This window comes from Tursiops truncatus, chromosome 16 (assembly GCF_011762595.2).
Source record: "Tursiops truncatus isolate mTurTru1 chromosome 16, mTurTru1.mat.Y, whole genome shotgun sequence".
Lineage (NCBI taxonomy): Eukaryota > Metazoa > Chordata > Mammalia > Artiodactyla > Delphinidae > Tursiops > Tursiops truncatus.
In genome coordinates, this window is record NC_047049.1 from 38,058,192 (window position 1) to 38,080,210 (window position 22,019).

General features: G+C 42.6%; 2 protein-coding genes across 7 annotated transcripts in view; one reads left to right on the forward strand and one right to left on the reverse strand.

The window, feature by feature from the left end:
* SGMS1 (sphingomyelin synthase 1) overlaps window positions 1–22,019 on the forward strand; it is a 293,995-nt gene that overhangs the window by 17,691 nt on the left and 254,285 nt on the right. For all 6 annotated transcript variants that reach the window (XM_019937812.3, XM_019937481.3, XM_019937273.3 and 3 more), the window contains one exon: window positions 19,038–19,132. The gene's annotated coding sequence lies outside the window, so the exon portion shown is untranslated. The remainder of the gene's footprint in view (window positions 1–19,037; window positions 19,133–22,019) is intronic.
* Window positions 16,938–17,880, reverse strand: LOC117308536 (RNA guanine-N7 methyltransferase-activating subunit-like protein). The gene has a single exon (XM_033842384.2). It carries the CDS (start codon window positions 17,739–17,741, stop codon window positions 17,385–17,387), a length of 357 nt encoding a protein of 118 aa, XP_033698275.1. The 5' UTR covers window positions 17,742–17,880; the 3' UTR covers window positions 16,938–17,384.

Genomic DNA, 22,019 nt, shown 5'->3' on the forward strand with positions numbered 1-22,019 from the left:
ATTATTATTTTGGCTAGCTGTCAGTATGAGACACTGTAAGTGGTCGTTCGTCTCCAACTTACTAAACTTTTGACCAATAACTGACTTCTCTCCTCTTTAACTCCTGGACCTAAAGATTTCCTTGGTGATGATGATGCAGTTTCATTTGAAGTTATCCCTCACCCCAGCTTAGTGTGGTGATCAAAGGAGAATATGTCTGGGTAATATCAGAAGCACAAATAAGATCGTTGCCCTTATACAAATTTTTCCCTGATATTTTGGCCTGTGATTGCTGCTTCATGTAACCAGCTGAGAGAATAACACGTCCTTAAGCCTGGGCTCTGGAAGTGTGGCAGTGGAGTAGTGTAATTGGCTTTTAAGATAACAAAGCTGTTTTCCAAATCTCCATCTTCATCTCAGCTTTCACTGCCTGCACACCAATTTCAGCATCTCCCCTGGGGAAGAATGACAAAAGAATCTTTACAGAGGTAATATGTGAGAAATGTTTGCTCCTTCAAGGCACCTCAGTTCCTAACAATTGACTACTTTCGCTACAAGCAACCCTGGGTTGTCAGTAAGCATGCCTTTTGATATTGTTAGTAAGCATGCTATGTCGATGCTGTTATCTGTAAAGTACAGTGTTAGAAGTTTCTTTTATTCAAGCAGCCTTTTCAAATATGTAATAACCAGCCATCCACCCTGTCTTTGAATGTCTCGTGTAAGTACACGACAAAATCCCTTGGGTGTCACATAGTTTGCCTTTGGGTGGAGGAGAGTTTTATTCTGAGTTACATCTGGAATGCTCACCAACATTTGGAAATGAATCTTTGGATATTATCAGAGACTGTTTGAAAGATGTGCCTTGTTCATATTACTGATGTCGCCATGCTGATGTGTAATCTACGTGGTAATGCAATCACTGATCACATTGTCAGTCCAAGGATGCCAGAAATGACATTTGAAGAAAGCATTCTGCTCTTTGGCCTTCCATGTCGAAACCAAAGGTGGGATTTTGGCCAAGTATGGAAACTGGAGACAGTTTCAGTGGATCCTTAAATAAACATAGAAATCTCTATATATTTTATTTTTATAGGTTTAAAATTATAATATTTCTAAGATGTGACTGAGAATGTTCCAAATCTATAATTTGCTTTTAAAAAGTACAAACATTTTTCATTTATTATTCTGTTTTAATTATAGTAAAATATACATAACATAAAATTTACCATTTTAACCGTTTTTGAGCATACAATTCAGTCACATTAAGTACATTCACACTGATGTGTGACCGTGATCACCATCCATCTCCGGAAGTTTTTCATCATCCCACGCTGAAACTTTGTGCCCATTAAACGATAGCTCCCCATTCCCTCCCCACTCCAGCCCCTGGCAACACCATTCTGCTTCTTTTGTCTATGAATGGGACTCCTCTAGGGACCTCATTTAAGTGAAATCATACAGTATTTGTCCTTGTATGTGGCTTATTTCACTTAGCATAATGTTTTCAGGGTTCATCCATATTGTAGGTTGTATCAGAATTTCCTTTCTTCTTAAGGCTGAACAATATCCCATTGTATGTATATACCACATTTTATTTATTCGTTCATCTGTTAGTGGCCACTGGGGTTTCTTCTACCTTTTAGTTATTGTGAATAATGCTGCTGCTATGCAGCATTTATTTGAGTTAAACGTCTTTAAATAGGATTTTTTTTTAATAAGGAAAAATCTATGCCTTCTTGTGGTCAGTTTTATCAGAGGGCTGCCATGTCCAAGTTAGGTCCAGGAAATGCCTACCTCACAGACATAAAAACACCCAAGCACTTTCAACAGTGTTCAGCTGAAAGCTTTAGTATTTGCCTGAGGTCAAGAGAGCAGTTTCATAATATTTCTGTGCAGCCTCAGCAGCGAACTTGGCAGCAACCTCGAGTGAGGCCTGTCAGGGTTCTTGGAAAACAGCCTGGTGTTTTCGTATCTTTTGCCCTGATAGCTTCTGCCTGTCAGTACGTCAAGAGGGAAAATATGACAATAGCCTTGGTCCCTCAGCTCAGTCTTAGCTGGTGAAATTCTCATCCGAGCCCTTTCTGGATATGCAGATATGATTTACTTCAGCGGTTTGCTCTTCTGTGAGCCTGTTTCCCTGTCTGTCTGGGAGGGGAGCTAAGGGTCTGGGCTACAAGCTGTGTGCAGCCAGCTAGCACTCTTGATTTAAACTTGTATATTTTTCAAATCTGTGTGGCAGGGGAGGCCTGGTGGAGAATACAGAGCGGCAAACTCTCCCCTGACTCCGTGCGTGCGGTGGTCTCTTGGCTTAGTGGTGCATGGTCACACTGCAGTGACGTCTGAGGTACTTTTTTCTGGACATGTGGGAAACTGAGGTTAGCTTTCTGTTTTGTGGTAAGAGAAGTGAAATGTTTTGTTCCTTTACAGACTAGATAAGAATCGAATATGATTAACCGTGGTTTAAACAAGGCCAGTCAAGTCTGTTTGCTTATGCTGCCCACATTTTTTCAAGGCACCTGACATATCTGCAGTGGAGGCCTGTCCATGAGTTTACTGACAGCACCATGGATTATAGTTTTATACTAAAGGTCTGTCTTCTTGCTGTATGATCTTTCTCTTTGTTTAATCAAGTTTTGGCATCTTTCTGGGTCTTTTTACTGATATGTATGTATATAGATTTATAGAGTTGTGGAGTAGATTTTAAAAAGTCCTTGATTTAAATAGGTGTCCTCTGGAACAAAATAACAGACATGTTTGATCCTCAGTCATACAATTTATATATTTAGTTAGTCACTTTTGGCCATCAGTCAAATATTCTGCTTCAGAGAATAACTGTGATACTATCTGAATAAATTGTTTGATTCAGAATGCAAGATATAATTAGGGATGTGTCTCTTGGAAAAAAGATAATTGGGGTCTTTTTGTATCATTAAAATTTTGAGTGTAGCTAACTAATCTGGCACTGCGTCAGGTATCTAGGCAAACAGTTGCCAGTTTACAGTTGAAGTCTGCTTTACATTAGGCACTTGGAGGCCGAGTGGGCCTGCTGTTTCTGAGGTGCAGAATCTGCTGTACTGTGGCCCTCTGGTAAGTCACAGTGGTGGTTCATCATGGGCCAGAGCAGGTGGTGGTGGGGATGTGGCAGAGATGTGGGGCTCCTGCCTGTATTCCCCTGATGGACCGGGATACCAAGTGATCTGCGTCTTCACTGCTTCCGCATGCGCTAGCGGAGATAGGGCTCCACTCTCTCGGAGGTTATGATCAAAAGAGGAATACGAGCAAATGTCTGGAGGCTGTTTATACTCAGCGTGCCTGTATGTATCTTCCATCCTCTACTGAGCCTCCTTTTTTTTTTTTTTTTTTGGCGGTACGCGGGCCTCTCACTGTTGCGGCCTCTCCCGTTGCGGAGCACAGGCTCCGGACGCGCAGGCTCAGCGGCCATGGCTCACGGGCCCAGCCGCTCCGCGGCATGTGGGATCTTCCCAGACCGGGGCACGAACCCATGTCCCCTGCATCAGCAGGCGGACTCTCAACCACTGCACCACCAGGGAAGCCCCTGAGCCCCTTTTTATCTGAATCTTCCCTGATCGCTCCACTGAGATGGCCGTTCTCACCTTACTTCTGACCCTCTGACATCGAAAGCTTCTTCATGTTCCTCCTTGATTGTCGTGCAGCCCCCTTCTTTCACTTCCTTTTCCCTCTTTGGGTCTTTGGGACTCCCTACATTTCTGGTTCTCTTATCTTGCCAAGAGTTCCTTCTCTGACTCCTTCCCTGGTACCTCTGCCTGATCCGTATGTGTGAATGTTTCTCGAGGTTCAGCCCTCAGTCTGCTTGCTGAGCAGGTCTGTGCAGGCTTGTGCAAGGGGACACTTCCCTTTATTGGAGGCGGGGTGGCGAGGGTTGGACCCACTGGGCAGAAAGGACTCTGATTGCTTACAGTTTGGGAGACGTGGTCAGAGTAGTAGAGGTCCTAAAACTCAGGCTGTGTGGGAAGGAGTGATGGAGAAAGTGCAGAACCTTTTTTGCACTGAGACCTCTATTTTAGGAGTAAACTCTAGGAGTCAGAACTATTGATGTATAGATTAAATCTGATCGTTCCTATTTATCTTTCCCATTTTCTGATTTGTATTTCATTTCCAGATTTGTTAATGTGACTCCTACTGAAATAAACAATGGCCTGTATTTCAAATTTTATGCTATTCTTAATGTTTGAAAATTCAGTCAATAATAAAATCTCAACCTGCTCACATAGGCTCTAGTTTGTCCTGTTCCTCTGTAGACACGTAGAGGACAAGTTTTGTATACTCTCCACAGTAACAAATGATTACAGTTAAATAGTATTAGAAATTGACTTTAAGAATTCATTTTTTTCTCTCATAGGTTTGTTGCCAGTTGCTTCTTTAAGATACATTGAAATGTTATGGCTGTTTAATTTAAAATAGTTACACAGCATTTCTTTTATGACTGTAGAGGTCTGCACAGCTTAGTTTTCTCTACCACTCAATTTTATTTATTGCTTTGAGTTAACATTTGGAGGTACTGTTTCTGATACCGTATACCTCAAGACTGTGGTTTCTTGGATTTTTTTCTTTTTTTTTTTAGTTTTCTGAACTGCCTGGTAGATGTCTTCTTTATCAGATTCCCTTGTTTGTGGAGCCCAGAAGTTTATGAAAAATGAGAGAGGGGATATCAGATATTGGAAGGCACACAACATGGTGTAGTGAAAAGGCTTTTGAGTCTTGGCAGAGGTGGGTTTGGGTGCCTGCTCTGTCCATCACTGACAGTGGGATGTTGATCAGATTACTTGAGTTATTTGAATCTTATTCCCTCATGTGTAAAATGGGGATAATAATGCTCATCTCACAGGTTTGTTATGGGGTCATGTCTGTAAATCCCAAGCACACTGGTCGGCGAGTAAGTGGTAGTGGTTATTACTGGGACTTCCTCTCCCGAGGCTAAAACGTATTGGAAAGTGATTAGATTTCTGTTATTTTCTTTTATCATTTACCATTTCAGAGAATATGGAGGTAGAAATGAGGAAAGTCTAGACTGACTGAGAACCTCATTTTATTGTTGGATTGAATTCTTATCGTCTAAATTTGTACGTTTCTGTCTTTCCCCTGATTGCTTTTTCTGCTGTGGGATATGGTGTTAAAAACAAAATAGGGGGGCTTCCCTGGTGGCGCAGTGCTTGAGGGTCCGCCTGCCGATGCAGGGGACACGGGTTCGTGTCCCGGTCTGGGAAGATCCCACATGCCGTGGAGCGGCTGGGCCCGTGAGCCATGGCCGCTGAGCCTGTGCGTCCGGAGCCTGTGCTCCGTAACGGGAGAGGCCACAACAGTGAGAGGCCCGTACCGCAAAAACAAACAAACAAACAAAAAAAACCAAAATAGTTTACAGTAAGATTTTTCTCTATCTAGAATCTTTGTAAATGAATCAGTCCTACTAGCCAGTTCCCTCCCCAGGGAGTGGAGGCTTTACATTTATTTTTTCTCATTTTTAAATGTTTTTATTATGAAAATATTTTGAACATTTAGAAATATAGAGAATAATCTAGTGAACATATATACCCAACCCTCAGTTTTATCAAATGTTTGTGTTTGATGTGTTTTGGTATACATATGTTATTATTATTTTTGAAACAAATATCCCATCTCCACTGGACTGTAAGTTCAGGGACCTTGCTGTCTGGTGCTTAGGACAGTGCTGGGTGAGGGGCAAGCTCCAAATAAACACTGTGTGTTCTTCTCCAGGGCCTTGCCCTCCCTTCTTCCCAGAGGTAACACTGTCACGGATAGGATAGCAAGCCACTGAGGAGGAAAAAGTATCATTCTAGATTCAGTCAGTGATACAAATGTGCGTAAACTCAGGACTGCCCTCGAGGAATTTTTGTACCATGATGTAAGATAAGACAGATGAATTCAGAAATAGCTCCTCTAGAAACCAGAACATTCTCCCTGCATTTGCAGAGCCACAGAGTGGCTGGTTATCAGAAGTAACTGTTGGGATGAACTTTAAGAAGCAGAGATGGGGCTGGGCTTTCTAAGCTGACAGGACAGTAGAGCCAGAGCTCAGCAGTGGCAACAATTCCAGGGATTGGAACTAGGTAGTTCAGGGTGGCCTGGACTCTGTTCTCGGAAGGGAGTAGCAAAAGAAGAATAAAGCGGCCACAGAACAAGACTATTGAGCTCTTATTACATATAACTAATAGTACTAGGTCCTTAATGGGCAGCATAGCATATTAGATGAAAAACCGACCTTCTGGAAGCATACCATCCTGGACTGAAGTTTAGTCCCCTCTTTTTCTGGCTGTGTGGCTGAGGTAAGCCACTTAACCTCTCAGCTTCAGTCCTGATGTGAGGGCCGTTCTCACTTTGGCTACTGAAGGTAAGAGCACTGAATTGAGTTCTTTTTTGTTTTTTTTTAAACATCTTTATTGGAGTATAATTGCTTTACAATGTTGTGTTAGTTCCTGCTGTATAACAGAGTGAATCAGCTATACATATATCCCCATATCTCCTCCCTCTTGCGTCTCCCTCCCATCCCTCCCTATCCCACCCCTCTAGGTGGTCACAAAGCACAGAGCTGATCTCCCTGTGCTATGCGGCAGCTTCCCACTAGCTATCTGTTTTACACTTGGTAGTGTATATATGTCCATGCCACTCTCTCACTTCGTCCCAGCTTACCCTTCCCCCTCCCCGTGTCCTCAAGTCCATTCTCTACGTCTGCGTCTTTACCGAATTGAGTTCTTGCCCAGACATTGCATTCTGTTTTAAGAAGTCATCTTGCCTGTGGGCATTCGAAATAGGCAGCTAAATGATGAGAAGTGTGACTTTTTGGTTGGTCACAAATGTACAGAGTGACCTCACGTACGTGAAGTCACATACAGAGTGACAGTACAAAGGGAACTCAGCTAGCCTGCCAAATCTGCACTTCTCTAGTACCTTGTGAAAAGACCGTCCTCTTCTAAGTCATCAAGACCAGAACCAGGGAGGCACCGACAATTCCTTCTCCTTTACCCCTGTGTCCCTCCAGTCGCCAAAGCAAGGTCATTTTACCTCTTTATTATCTATTGTATTCATCCACAGTCCCAGGCCCTCATTGCTTCCTGCCTGGATTTCTGTATGTACAGCTCTCCACTTTCTGCCCTGTCTTTATTCCATTCTCCCAACTGTTGTCATAGTCCTTTACCTCAACTGCAAGGATGACCATGTGAGTCCCTGCTTAAATGTGTCAGTGGTTCCCATTGCCCTTAGGAGAAAGCCTGAGCATCATTTGAGCATGAGTCTCCATTGTTTGTCCCTTGTCATCCTCACTTACTCTTTCCCTTCCCTAGTGGGTCCTGCTTCCATGCCTTCTGCCCACTTAGAAGACTTTTCCCCTGCTTGGCTCATCTTGTTTACACTCATGTTTCAAGACTCAACTCAAGCATCACCTCCTCTGTGAGGAGCACCGCCTTCCTAAGCTGCCCAGCGGTCTGGGCTGGGCTTCCCCCCCCTGCCCCGCTGACGCCTGCCTCTGTTATTCCACCAAGCGCACTGGGTTGGGATGGGCCACTTAGCTGTTTCCAGAGTGAATGCGCTTGAGAGCACAGCCTGTTTTGTTAAAAAAAAAAAAAAAATCTCATGCTTCCTCATGCCTAGCCTGGTGTCTGACACATATGAGACTCTCGAAAAAGATTAGTAGGATATACACGGATAAGAAATTACTTTTTTATCTTCCTGAAACCAGGAAGACTGAAGCTGGGTAACAGAAGCTTTCCTCCTTCCCACCTTTCTGTCTGTATCCATTCCAGCATCTGCTCAACAGCCCAGCTGTGATGGAAGAGAAGCATATGGTTGACTTGAAAGAGGCAGTTGGGATGTGACTGCATGTAAAATATATTCACCTGCCCCCCCACCCCCCCACCCCCACGCCCCGTACAGGATGGCAGCAATGACACCTCATATTTGTCCTTTTATTTGCATTCTTCTCCTTAAGTGTCGCCACAGACGTGATCTCATCTGGTGCAAGGGGCTGGTAGCCTGAGTGCTGGATGGGAGCTTGTGATAATGCCAGCTTTGTAGATGCAGAAAGGGAGATAAGGGGCGAAGAAATTTGCCCAAAGTTAGTGAGTTGCTAGTGGCGGAAGAGACCAGACTTTGAGCTGAAGACGTCTGCCCTTTCTTCTCTTTTATAACCGGCAGAACTGAGTTGTATCAGATTGATGTTTTCACCTATCATCATTGAAAAGGAAGATGGGCAGAAGAGGTGGTGTAAAAAGTGTTCTGTGTATTAATTTTGCTTGCAGGTGTACTTTTTAACTGTTAATTTCCCTAATCTTCCTTCAGTTCTGGTTAAGTGCTCAGGGTGGTGGTGTCACTGGGTTCATTTGGCTGAAGTAGCTGAGGCCCATTAAGTGGTGTTCTGTGACCTGCTTTGGGCAGAGATGAAATTGCCACACTTCACTTGGTCAGTTTGGGAATAGTATTGACTTCAAACAATTTTCCTGCTTCACAAGCTAATAAAGTGACAACAATAAAAGCTTAGTCCTTCTTAAATTGTACTCTTTACGTTCTATTAAATCCTTTAAAATGAATTTTTTTTTTCCGTTCTGGAATTGTGGAGTCTTTGCGTAAACTTATGCAGGACAAGAAAATGGCTCTCTAGCATTCAACAGTCACATTGTTAGCTTGCAGGAATTTATACATTTTGAAAATTGCAGCCTCTGAAGTGGGCTGTTGCAGGGAAACCACACCTACATGTTTAAATTAAATTCTGGGCTCCTGAAAGCAAAGATGAAGGCAGAGTGAGATTGAAAATGCAAAGGGAAAAACAATCAGGACTCAACCAAGATATGTTCAGACAGCAAGCAAGTCTTGGATGGTAGTCTTTCGGTTACTTTTTTGTGGCGGGGGGTGGTGGTTACTCTCTCCGTTGATCTCTGGCAAATCTGTCTAGTTTTGTTGTTTTATCAGTCCTCATTCTTCTTGATCACTGAGTTATTCCAGCCCCTCTGCCCGCTGCCTGCATGAAACCTCTCTTCTCTTGGCTTTTATTATACAAGAAATGGTATTCTCAGTCTCCTCCTGTCTCTTCCCTGCTAATGGCTTCTTCTCCCACCATCACTCTACCATCCACACTCATCAGTGGTTTTCACTTTATTTTGGTCCCTGATGGCGTTTGTGTGGGACATAGCGGTTTTTCCATATCTGGGTGTTTCTACTTGTTTGTCCTGCTGTCTTCCCAGACTCAGTAGCTTAAAAACAAATGGACTTTGCAGTGTTTGTGGTGGGAAAGATCATTTGTTTCATTATCTCGTGTTAGAATTAAGTAAATTAAAGCTCAGGGAGGAGACGTGACTGGTGTAATTTCGCACAGCCATCATTTGGCGAAATCAGGCTAGAAACCAAGGTTCTTGACCGTCTGTACATCTCAGAGCCTCTGCGTGGACTTCTTCTCACTCACCGACTCTTCACGGTCTCCTGTACCATTACTGTTTCCTCAGCAAGGAACTTCAGAGCTATTTGACCTTCACATGTCCCCTCCTTCCCCACAGACCAACTTACCAATTCTTTCTCTGATTTAAAATTTTATTCTTTAATAATTAAAGAAATTTACCAACAGTAAAATTCACTTTTTTGGAGCATGTAGTTCTGTGAGTTTTAACACATGCATATAAACAGCATTTAGAATAATCTATCGCCCCTCAAATTGCCTGGTGCTGCCTTTTTGTAGTCAAACTCTCCCCCTCCCCCTGACTCCTGGCCACACCGATCTGTTCTCTGTCACTATAGTTTTGCCTTTTCCAGAAAATCATGTAAGTGGGGTTATATGGACCATATCCCTTGGAGACTGACTTCTTTCATTTAGCATAATGCATATGAGATTCATCCATGTTGTATGTATTAATAGTTTGTCCCTTTTTATGACTAAGTAGTATTCCACCACTGTTTGTTTACTCATTACACCAGCACTGTGTGAGAATCTTAGTGGCTCTGCATTTTTGCCAGCATTTTATATTGCCAGTTTTTAAAATTCAACCATTTTGATAGATGTGTAATGGTATCTCATTGTGATTTTAATTTGCATTTATTTCTCTAATGATTAATGATGTTGAACATCTTTTCATGTGCATATTTGATGTTCTTCTGCCTGTTAGGTATATCTGTATTCCTGTCCATCATGATGTTTACTTCACCCACGGTCATTGTCATAACCCTATTCCATGTGGTTATTGTGCCTAGCTTTCTGTGTCAGCATTGTTTCCCAGGTACCCCAGTATGTTCCAAGGTCAAGGCACTGAGCTAGGAACTTTATGTACATAGTCTCATTTTACTCTTACAAAACCCCTGTGAGATAAGTGGTGTCTTCTATTTTTATGGAGGAGGAATAAAGACCCCATGTTCAACAGATATTTATTGAGTACCTACTGTATGCTATGAGCCAGTTATTATACCCATTGACTAGTTCTGTGACTTTGGGCAAGTCATTTAATCGCTGAGTCAATTTTCTTATCTGTTAAATAGGGATCTATATCACCGTATTTTCTCTCAGGGTGATTGAGCAGAGGTTTTAAAGAAGAACATAGACGGTCTGGCCATGGTATATACTGAGGAAACATTGGCAGTGGTTCTGTTGTTCTCTTCAAACACTTCATACTGTCCTGAGGCTGTTTCTGCCCCTTGCTGGCTAACTTCCTCTGGAAAATTGCCCCTTGGCCGGTCTCCTCCTCCACTCTGCATCAATATCAGGACCAACACAAGATTCAGCCTTTTGTTTTTAAGAAATCTGTTTCTCTGGTTGCTCTGTGTAGCTCACTAATGAATTGGCATCAGTTGGTCGAGAAAGAGATGGGATTGAACAAATTTTGAAAAGCAAACGTACAGTGCTGCAGTTACTCCTTCATCCCTCCTCTAAAGGCAGAGGACCAGTTACCATGGAGATTACTGGTAGCTAACCTGGGGGCTGTGTTCCTAAATTCACATTTCTTACTTTGAATACCTAACCTGAGGTATGGCAAAAGGGGTACTAGGGAGGGACCTTATCTCTCAGAGCAATGGTGTGTGTAGTGTTGCTGGAATGTTTTAAATTTGTCATTTACTAGTCATTTAATCAAGCTTTTTTTCTTTGTTAGCCAGATAATTGGGGATGATTTCCAGGAAACTGGAAGTACTTTGAAGAGGGGCTGGTGTTTGAAATGAGTGCTTAAGATTCTCTGAAGTCAGTAACAGAAAAGTTAAATGAGCCAAATGCTTTACTCTGAGTCCATTCCAGCTTCAGTGTTTATGCAAGAATGTCTTACTTTTACTAATACCATAAAGGGTTGATCTAGTTGGCAAGGTTATTCTGTTTAGGGTGAGACAGAAAGAGAAAATCATAATATGAGTAAAAAAAAAAATCATCATGGTACCAAGATGGCATTTTACAAATTGTCATCATCCATCATGGAGTATGAGAGGCTTTGCTTGTGGAAGCAAGGGTGTGCTTAAAACTGGCTCCCTGCTTTTACCTCTTCGGTAGCTAGAGCACGTTTTCAATTGTTAAGCATGTATCCAACGCTTACCATGTTCCAGGTCTATGTTAGGTATTAAGTCTCCTTAATCTTCACAGTAACCATCTGAAATAAAAGATAGCCCCATTTTACAAAACATCGTGTGGAGAGGCCATTTGACTTATCCAGTGTGACCCTGTGAGGAGGTGGCATTGAGCCCTGGTTCTCTGACTGTGCCTGCTGCTCTTATTGGAACCCACTCTGCCTCAATCTGCCTGTCACGGAGGCATGACAGCTGCTGCCTGCTGAGTGCCAAGAAAGCCAGCACACCTTCTCCCACTGTCGCATCTGTTTCTTTCATGGGGGCTGTTTCCAAGACCTAAGGTCAACACTTGCCTACCACAAGCCCTGAGATCGGGTAATTTTATTTTGTCCAGAAGGCCCATTGTAGAAAGAACGTGAACTTTAAGTCAGAGAAAATGTTCATGTGGTGTCTCCACCATTTTGTCACCATTGCAGGGCCTTCTGGCTGGTCTTGGGGGCCTGAAAAAGCTGCCTAGGGTAGTGGTTAAGAATGTGGATTCTGGAGTAAACTGGTTTCAAATCCTTGTTCTATCAGCTGTGTGACTTATCAGCTGTGTGACTGTGTACAACTTAATTGCTTTCTATGCCTCATTTTCCACCATCTGTGAAATGGGTGTAGCAATAGTTCCTACCTCACAGGGATAAATGATTGTAAAGAGACAAATAAGAACTGTCAAGAGGTTGAGTTGAAATAATCCCATTTTGGTCATCTTGGTCATCTAGTGCAATTGTTTCTTTCAGTGACATGATAACGAGCTTCCTTGAAATTTATAGTAACTTTCTTCTCTCCTTCTTGCCCAAAGTGAAAGAATTTCACATTTTTTTAATTTAATGCCAGCACAAATATTTGCTACCACGATTTTACTAGAAAAACAGATTAAATTATCACAAAATTACTATCTCCACCTAAGAAATTGAATTAGTAAATCTAAACAGGATGTTTTTTTGTCTAGAGAATACCTAAGTGTTTTTTGTAGAATTACTATACATAAAATTAGGTATAGTAAACAACAGTCTCATTTTTTAGGTGAATATATGAAAAACACAACCAATTCTATATTAAAAAAACAACAGCAACACCCTATTTCATTGAAATGATTTGACTCCCCTTCTTTAATCTTGAATTTGGCTGGGTTGCATTTGAATTAACTTTTTTTCCCCTTCAAGTTGACTGCCGTAAGAGGGGACCATAGCTGTGAGTCCACCAGGAGGACAGCAGTCTCTGAATTGAGCGTAGGTCTACAAGTCAAATTTGACTGATAACCCGTGGGCAACGTGGTGCTGGCTGAGTCTGCATCCTTATTCCGAAGTCTGTCCTGATGTCCTGTGACTAATATGTTCCAGCTGTCTGGGTCACTACTTTGGAGTACTATTTATTTGCAGCGGTGATGCTGCAAATAGGAAAAGCTTTCCCTTTTGTTGGTTGAAAGCTTTGCTGGTAATTAGCAAAACAGGCATGCCTCTTATTTGGAGAGAGACTGGAAAAGCGGCTGAAGAGTCAATTGTACGTAACCACTTTGGAAAACGATCTGGCATTACCGAGGAGAGTTGAACGAACATATGTGGTCCCAAGCCCAGCTCTCTTCTCCTAGGTATACGCCCTGGAGAAGTTTGCTGTGTGCACCGGGGGATGAGCAGTAGAATATAAATGCAGCATTATTCATAACAGCAAAAACTGAAAAATCCCCAGATGATCCTTAACAGTAGAACAGAGCAGTAAATTGTGGGTATGTTCACATAGTGAGAACTATATGGTGGTGAAAAATCAGCTACAGTCACATGAGTCAACAGGGATGAACCTCAAAATCAAAATCTTAAGAGGCGAGTCTGGAATACATACAGTCCTGGTTTCCTTTGTATTAGGCTTAAAGCCAGGCAGAACACAACAGCATATTGAGAATACAGATGTGGTAAAACCATACAGAGGAGGAAAGGATTGACTCAAGATTCAGGCCTGTGGTTATCTCTGGTGGGGGGAGTGGAGGGGTTGAGGTACAGGAAGGGGTACACAGGCCTTTTGTTTCTTTGTTTGTTTTAAACAAAAGTCAAAACAGAACCTAGCACCACCAACTGGGTATTAACATACATGGGATTCATTTTATTATTCTTTAAGCTGACATGTGTTATTATATTAGTTATCACTGCATAACAAGTTACCTCAAAATTTAGTGGCTTAAAAGTGATAAATCTTCATCATCTCACACAGTGTCTGTGTGGGTCAGGAAACCAGGAGCAGCTTCGCTGGATGGTTCTAACCAGGGGAAGGTCACATGGGGCTGCAGTCAGGATGTCAGTGGAAGCAGCCATCGTCTGAAGGCTTGCTTGGCCTGGAGGATCTGCTTCTCAGAAGCCTTACTCACCTGGCTGTTGCAGGAGGCCTCGGTCCTTACCACGTGGGCCTCCCTCTAGGGCGGCTGGAGTGTCCTCATGACCATGACGTGGCAGCAGGTTTCCCTGCCAAGGCAGTGAGAGGGAAGCTGCTCTTTGGACCTGGCCTTTGAAGTCACACCCCATCCTTTCCCCAATATCCTATTAGCCACACATGCCAGCCCTATTCAGTGTGTGTGTGTGTGTGTGTGTGTGTGTGTGTGTGTGTGTGTTGGGGGTACTTCACAAGAGCCTGAGTGCCAAGAGGCAGGGGTCATTGGGGGCCATCTGGGAGGCTGGCTACCATGGTAGGCACTTTTATTTTTTAAATTAAATTTTTTTTATTGTGTGTGTTTGGTCTTTGTTGCTGCTCACGGGCTTTCTCTAGTTGCGGCAAGTGAAGGCTACTCTTCGTTGCGGTGCGTGGACTTCTCATTGCGGTGGCTTCTCTTGTTGCGGAGCACGGGCTCTAGGCGTGCGGGCTCAGTAGTTGTGGCATGTGGGCCCTAGAGCACGCAGGCTTCAGTAGTTGGCGCGGCAGGCTCAGTAGTTGTGGCTCACGGGCTCTAAAGCGCAGGCTCAGTAGTTGCAGTGCATGGTTTTAGTTGCTCCGTGGCATGTGGGATCTTCCCGGACCAGGGATCAAATCCGTGTCCCCTGCGTTGGCAGGCAGATTCTTTACCACTGCGCCACCAGGGAAGTCCAGCACTTTTAAATATATTTCACAATAAAAGTTCTAATTTAGAGACAAACTAAATTGGTCAGCTTATTTTTCTTTAGGAATGATGCAGGCATCCATTTAAATGAAAATTACTAGAGATGCTGAAGGTGTTACCAATCAGTATGGGTTGGAAGAAAAGTCAGTGGTTTAATCTGAGTAACTAAGTGGCGGAGCCTGCCTGACGGGAATGTCCAAGGGGCAGGGAGCGGGTGGAAGGGCAGTGAAGAGAGGAACTTCAGTAACACTCACACCAGGACGTGTGGTATAGAGATGGGATTGTATGTATCTAGACTTCATCCCACCTATACCTAGATCTGGCAAAAATCTGGGGCTCCTGAGTTTGAAGCGAATTCTCCAAAGCAGGGGCTATTGGGAGCTTCCTGGACGCACTGTGATATTAAAACCCCTACCAGCTTCACACGTTGTCCCAAGACCATCTTTAATGAAAAAGGAGATTCCATCCCTCACTCCCTTCCCCCGCATGTAAGGGTGTGGCTGGAAATGAACTAGGCAAGTAAGGATAGGAGTTTTGGCTTTAAAATTCATGCAATGGGTGCTTCCCTGGTGGTCCAGGGCGGTGAGACTCCACACTCCCAGTGCAGGGGGCCCGGGTTTGATCCCTGGTCGGGGAACTAGATACCGCATGCCGCAACTAAGAGTTCGCATGCTTCAACTAAAAGATCCCACACGCGGCAATGAAGATCCTGAGTGCTGCAACTAAGACCCGGCGCAGCCAAAATAAATAAATAAATAAATATAAAAGAATTCATACAATGATTGCATTCAACTCCATAATGCATATCTGTTTCAATATTAACAGCTTTAATATTACTGATTCACTTGCTTATCTTTCCCTCACCAAAATCCGTGAGTAAAGTTGATGTTTCCAAAGATACATCATGTTTTTTCCCTTGGTTTTGTGTTGCTGTTGGCGTAACTTCTTGGTCAGTATTCCTGGGGTCCAAGTGCTCTTGTTGGTGAATCATATCGTATCTTTTTTGTGAGTTGCAACATCCTTGTGAACAGGTGTTCCAACCCACAGGAGAGGTAGCTGCCTGGAGAGGTTTTCTCAATTTTTAATACTTTAAAAAAATAATTTAATACTTAAAAAAAATAATTTATTTTTGGCTACGTTGGGTCTTCCTTCGTTGCTGCGCGCGGGCTTTCTCTTTGTTGCAGTGGCTGCTCTTTGTTGCAGTGTGCGAGCTTCTCACTGCGGTGACTTCTCTTGTTTACGGAGCATGGGCTCTAGGCGCACAGGCTTCAGTAGTTGTGGCACGTGGGCTCAGTAGTTGTGGCTCGTGGGCTCTAGAGCACAGGCTCAGTAGTTGTAGCGCACGGGCTTAGTTGCTCCGCGGCATGTGGGATCTTCCAGGACCAGGGCTCGAACCCGTGTCCCCTGCATTGGCAGGCGGATTCTTAACCACTGTGCTACCAGGGAAGTCCAGAGGTTTTCTCAATTTTTAATCAAGCTAGTGAGCGGAGGAGACAGGACTAAAAGCCAGGTGCAGGGGTCCCTGACTAGCTTTCCTCAGACTTTTGTACACCAGCATCTTCACATGGTAGACATCAAGACCTCTAAACCTTTGCGCATTGCGTGCAGAATTTTGGTGATCAGCAGATGAAGGGCAACTTCAGGCCATCATGCAGGGTAGTTTTGATGCTGCTTCCATCTTTATTGGCAGAGCAGTCAGTGTCTGTGCCATTATATTCTGTTGCATTTTGCCTTTTTTTTTTTTTTTTTTTGAGAGAATACTTACAAGTATTTTATTTGAGTAAAACCATTATAATGGCCATTAAAATGATGTGAAATACAATGATCACTCTGAAAGGAAGTTACAGCATCACTGGATTTACAAAGGGGAAGCAGCAAAGGTGCACATTTGGAGGTGAACATAACATTGTAAAATCAACCCACATTAAATACCATAAAAGTAAATACAAAATGCAGCATTATTTACATATGATTGAAAAGGAAGGGAACATTGCAGGGTTAAACTTTTGTATAATGTGTGAATTCTGACCTGGTATGTTTAAGTTAGCAAGAAACCTTAGAGTTTGTATAAAATTACTGTGTGCCTTAATTCCACCTACCACTAGATCAAGATATTGAAACTGAGAATGATTCCTTCCTGATTTTACAGGTTTATTCTTGATATCCCTCTAAAAAGAGACCAAAACGATTGTGAAGATGATTCATACCTATAGAGTAATTAAAGTACCACAGTCACATAATAACAAAAGCCAAACAAAATATACTATAACTGTTTTCCTTTCAACTACTATGTACAATATATCACAAGTAAGCATAGTTGTGCATTTAGGAGTTGATTGTACTACTTCTGTAAAATATTAGGAATGAGCACATCCGAGTACAGGGATACTTCCTTACCTTACAAAGTAAAAGCAAGCATTTTCTATGTAAAATTTTTATTTCTGTGTAAAACAAAGAACTCCTGAAAGTCAAACAAGGAAAAAATTCACAACATTCAAAGCACTATTAAGTCATGAAATAAAGAAGAATCTGAGGTAGAAGTCAAGCAATATAATCCACAACCTTTTTAGGGGAGTATTTATTGATATTTCCAGCAGCGATCATATCTCTCCAGTAAGATCTAATTTTAAAAAAGTCTCAAGTTCCAAAACATCAATCCACTCTCTACAATCAGATGTAAAACTGTGACCAACAGAAAATACAACATAAACTTTTATCATGTTAACAGAGTAAATGGTTTTACTAAAAGCTGCTGACATTTCTATCAGTAGTAGCCATAGGGAGGCCGTTGGTTGTAACCATAGTGTCCATATTGATGGGGGTAGTAAGGTTCTTGTCTGTGCTGCGGGTAATTGTTACCCCAGGATCGCCCATGCCACTGATTGGATCGATTGTCACTTGGCCACCCCCGTCTGCTATCCCTACCTCTAAACTGTCTGTTATCTTGCAACCGATTGCCTCTATTTCTTTGGTTCCCACCAGCTCTGCTATTCCATTCCTCAACAATTGGAGGGGACTCAGGAGGGCGTTTCAGGTATTCCTGGTACTCTTTGTCATCTTCTGTGAATCTACTGGCAAACATCTCTTCAAAATTTGGAATAGCTTCAGAAGTGTCAGTCATTCTGAAATTCCCAGGGATTTGAGGCAGCTGTACCGTTTAATGTTTAGATTGTTTAGATCTCCCAGCCAGAACACCGTCACAGGACCTCCGGACCGCTTCAGCTCTCCAACGTAACAGATCCACTTTGGCCAGACTCCGACCACCCATTTTGCCTTTTATAAAAATGAATGGAAAATCTTCAACAGCGAGTGGTAATTGCCTTTCTGTGTGGCAGCGATAAAAATTACCTGGGGTGCCATGTGAGCCTTGTTTTACTTTCTTTGGCCAATAGCGTGCTTTCTTGAGAAAGAAGGGAGAAAAATGAAATACAAATATATAAAATGTCAAAAATACATTAAGGGTTATTGTGTTTCAAAGGGAAGTATAATGACTAATAGTCATTATAGTAATTAGTAATCATAATTATAGTATTATTGGTACTATTAAGAATGATTATTAATATATACTCTCAGGGAGTAAACTGCAGTGTGTGCGTGCCCCTCCCCCCCCCCCCCCCCCCCCCCCCCCCCCCCGCCCCTTCCCCACAATGACATGCGGCTGTGTTGTTTGGCTGTTTGGCTTTGAGGTTGGTTTTCAGGAGGGTGTCATGTTATGGGGTAGGGAGCGTGGGGACGGCCTGTGAATTTATGTTCCCTTCCTAGCTGATATAAGTACTGTGCTTTCTCCTTTCCTAGTGAGATAAGCCCCGAGCTTGAGGTCAGAAGACCTAAGTAGCAGTTTCATGTCTGATGTTTTGAATGTCCTATATCATCTCTGACACTTAGCTGCCTCCTCTGGAAAATGGAATCAGTAAACACCGCTTGCCTCACAGGGCTGTGAGGTGTGGTGAGGTGTGGTGGAGGCCATCAGGCCCTCGGGCCACTGTGCCCTAGAGTACGTATTATAGTCGAGTGGAGCAGCATGTCTGGTGTGGTTCTGTGAGGGTACATGAGTGCCTTCTAAGTGTAGTCTCAGAATCCAAGGTCAGAGTCAAGCTCCGGTCCTTGAAGCCCCAGTTTTTGTTCACGTGGAAGTTTAGGCTACATCACTGCCCTGAAATTTATGTGAATTAAAAGAAACTTACTGAGGAATTCCTTTGTTCCAGAAGTTCCTTGAGTGGGTCAGGCCAGTGGTTGTTCCCTACATTCAGTACGTGATGGGATTATTTTTTTCTCTTTTCACTTTTCTCCTTGCTTAAAAAACAGTTTCAACAGAATTTTAACCTACAGGCTTGACATATATTAACACTGTCTCAACTGAAATGGCATTAACTTAATAAAAACCTTTGGTGGTAACGTGTTTTGCTTATTCTTGCAGGGCGAGGACAGCATGAACATCCATAAATGTGCCTCTGGGCATATTTAGCCATTCGTTTTTGATTAGGAAAAAGAAGACGGCCATCCACTTGAAAGGTGAGTAAAGATTTCTGTGCGTCTTTTTATTATAAAAATGTTCAAACATACTGAAGAGTTAAAAAATGGACAGTGAGTTTACATTTAACAGTTGTTAGCATTCTGCCACATTGTGTGTACCTGTGTGTGTGTGTGTAGTAGGTTTCTACTGTTTTCTGCTGAAACATGTGAAAGTAAGTTGAAGAGATCATGACATTTTATCCTCAATTCTTGGGGATGCAGTTCCTAAAAATAAGAATATTCTCCCCTGAGGGACATTTTGGAACATTCATAAACTCCATGACAGAATCATTTAATTAAACACAGTTACAGTTTCCTATTAAAAGATGTAATTTTGAATTTATGTTCCCTTCCTGGCTGATATAAATAAGGTCAGATTTAAAAAATATTTAAACAGTGACTTACTTAATGGACAGACCTATATAGTGAATTTGTTTGATATGGAAAACATCTGGACATGAAGGATTGGAATTTGCACTACACGCGTGTGCCCTGTATAAGAGAGGATTACTGTGCTTTCTCTGTTCCTGGTAATCTGCCCATCTGGCCCGCTGTAGCTGATGTTTATTGTTAGGTCAGAGGATCTGATGACTACTCTTCCCTCCTTCCCGACCAGCATTCACAAGTAGACCAGTCTCTGTGATTTAATGTGATCAAAGGTCTTAATTGATTCTTTTAGCCTGCACTTACAAGGAGAATGGGAAAAGAATATGAGTGGTAATGTCCAGTTGAGGTTAGTGTATTAAGATCAACATTAGAGAGAATCAGAATGATTCTCAGCCCCAAAATTTGACTACCTGAGTCGAAACTTTACATAAAGTCTTAAAGATGTGTGTTCAGCTTGGACTGTAGTTGTAAGTATTACCCATGAGGGCCGTTTACACAGTCGGTCATTACAGCTCTGTGGTGCTTGCAGGGTTGCTGTTGCTGTTCTACATTCTAATCTCAGTTACATTTTGTTTACAGTATCTTCTTCTGGAGGCCCTGAGTGTTGCAGCATTTCTTCATTCATGTTTATGAACTAGATTTACCCATTTAGAGCGTTATTTTAAAAGAAGTCTGTTTAAGAGAGCCATTTAGGGCAGCAGAGTCGTCTTAGTATTTTCATTTCTGATTTAGAACAAAAAGTTAGTGACAGCAGTAAAGTTTCTGAAAGACACTAACTTTCCGAAGACGCTGGGACTGGAATTACAGGTATCTCAAAATGATCTAGTTTGCTTTCTCACTGTTTGGCCTCTGTCTGGTTATGCTTAGAAAAAATGAGGAGGCGTGCCTGGGGCTCCACATGAGGCCAGAGGCTCTGCAGGATGGCGGAAGGGAAGGCATATGGGGCTCTGTGTGCGGCCTTCAGTTGGCTCTCTAGTCCTGGACCACTTAGAAATGGGGGAGTGTTTGTTTCTTAAACATTCTATTGAAATAGAATATATATACAGAAAATACGCATATTGTAAGTGTATAGCTCAATGCAGTTTCCAAACTGAGCTCACTAATGTAACCAGAACCCAGATCAAGAAACAGAACATTCTCCCCACAGCCTCAAGCCTCCTCTAGACACTAGATTCCGGACATTACCCACTCGGTGGGTAATTACTCTCTTGACTTCTAGGAGCATAAATTAGTTTGCCTGTCTTTCTGTGTGTGTGTGTGTGTGTGTGTGTGTGTGTATGTATAATGCAGATCGTACTCTTCTGTGTCTGACTTTCCTCATTCAACAATGTATTAGAAAGATTCCTCCGTATTGTTGCATGTAGTTGTAGATTGATCATTTTCATTGCTGTAGAGCATACCATTGTGTGAGAATCCAGCAGTTTATTCCTTCTGTTAGATGCAGGTGATTTTTCTGGGCTCATCCACTCAGAGCACCCTGTGGCAGAAATGAGGATTAACCAAGGTTTTATCCTCATTGTGGTTACCGTTGAAGCGTCCCGAGTTGTCCAGCCTCTGCCCAGCTTCTGCTGTGATACAAAGGAGGAATCCCGGCAGCCGATAGAAGGTTGAGACACAGTTGGAAGAGATTGGTTTTTCAGTCCTGTAATGATTCCTGTTGCTTTTCCTGTGACTCACCATGTCCCTTTTCTCTTTGTTCTCAGCTGGCACGTTTTTTCCATCCTTTTGTCTGTCATTGTAAGTCTTTCTGCACCCCCTCCAAGGAGACAGTAACTATATCAAACAGTAGGCAATCAGTAAATATTTAAAGTTCATTGGGTGTTGATATTAGGTGTTAGATGAAGGGTGAAGAGTTGCAAGTCATGGGCTTGCTCTTGAGGAGCCTGTGTTGTGGTTACAGTTTCATAGGTACAGGTATGGGCCACATCGCTGGAAACCAGTTGTACTGTAAAGTTCAGGATGTAAACTCAAAGGCTTGCATGGGCCAGGCTTGTAACATGACGGAAATTAGTAGGGGGCGGGGTTGCTCAGTGAGGAGTGATGGAGCTGTGGGGAATGAGTATATATGCCCTGCCCAATTTTTGACCCAACAAAACAGAACATGTCTGGCTGAATTTAGCAAATCCACCAATGTCCACCCTTCAGGGAATAGAGTGTTCATTATAAGAAAGTGGTTCCCATGGGATTTGGGTGTTTTTATGACCAAATTCTGTTTTTATAAATGAAGTTTTATTTGAACACTGTCGTGCTCATTTGTGTATGTATTGTCTATGACCGCTTTTGTGCTACGACAGCAGAGTTGAATAGTTGTGAAAGAGGTTGAGTGGAGCATTTGCAACAGTGACCATATGGGCCACAATGGCTAGAATATTTACCATCTGGCCCTTTGCATAAAAGTTTGTCAACTCCTGCTTTACTTCATCAAAGCAAGGACATAGTGATAATAACCTCTGTAGTCATGAAATAGTGTGAGCCCATTACTTTTAGTGTTAATACCTTT

Coding starts and splice junctions, on each gene's coding strand:
- LOC117308536 (XM_033842384.2), bottom strand. CDS start 17,741: ATGACTGACACTTCTGAAGCTATTCCAAATTTTGAAGAGATGTTTGCC.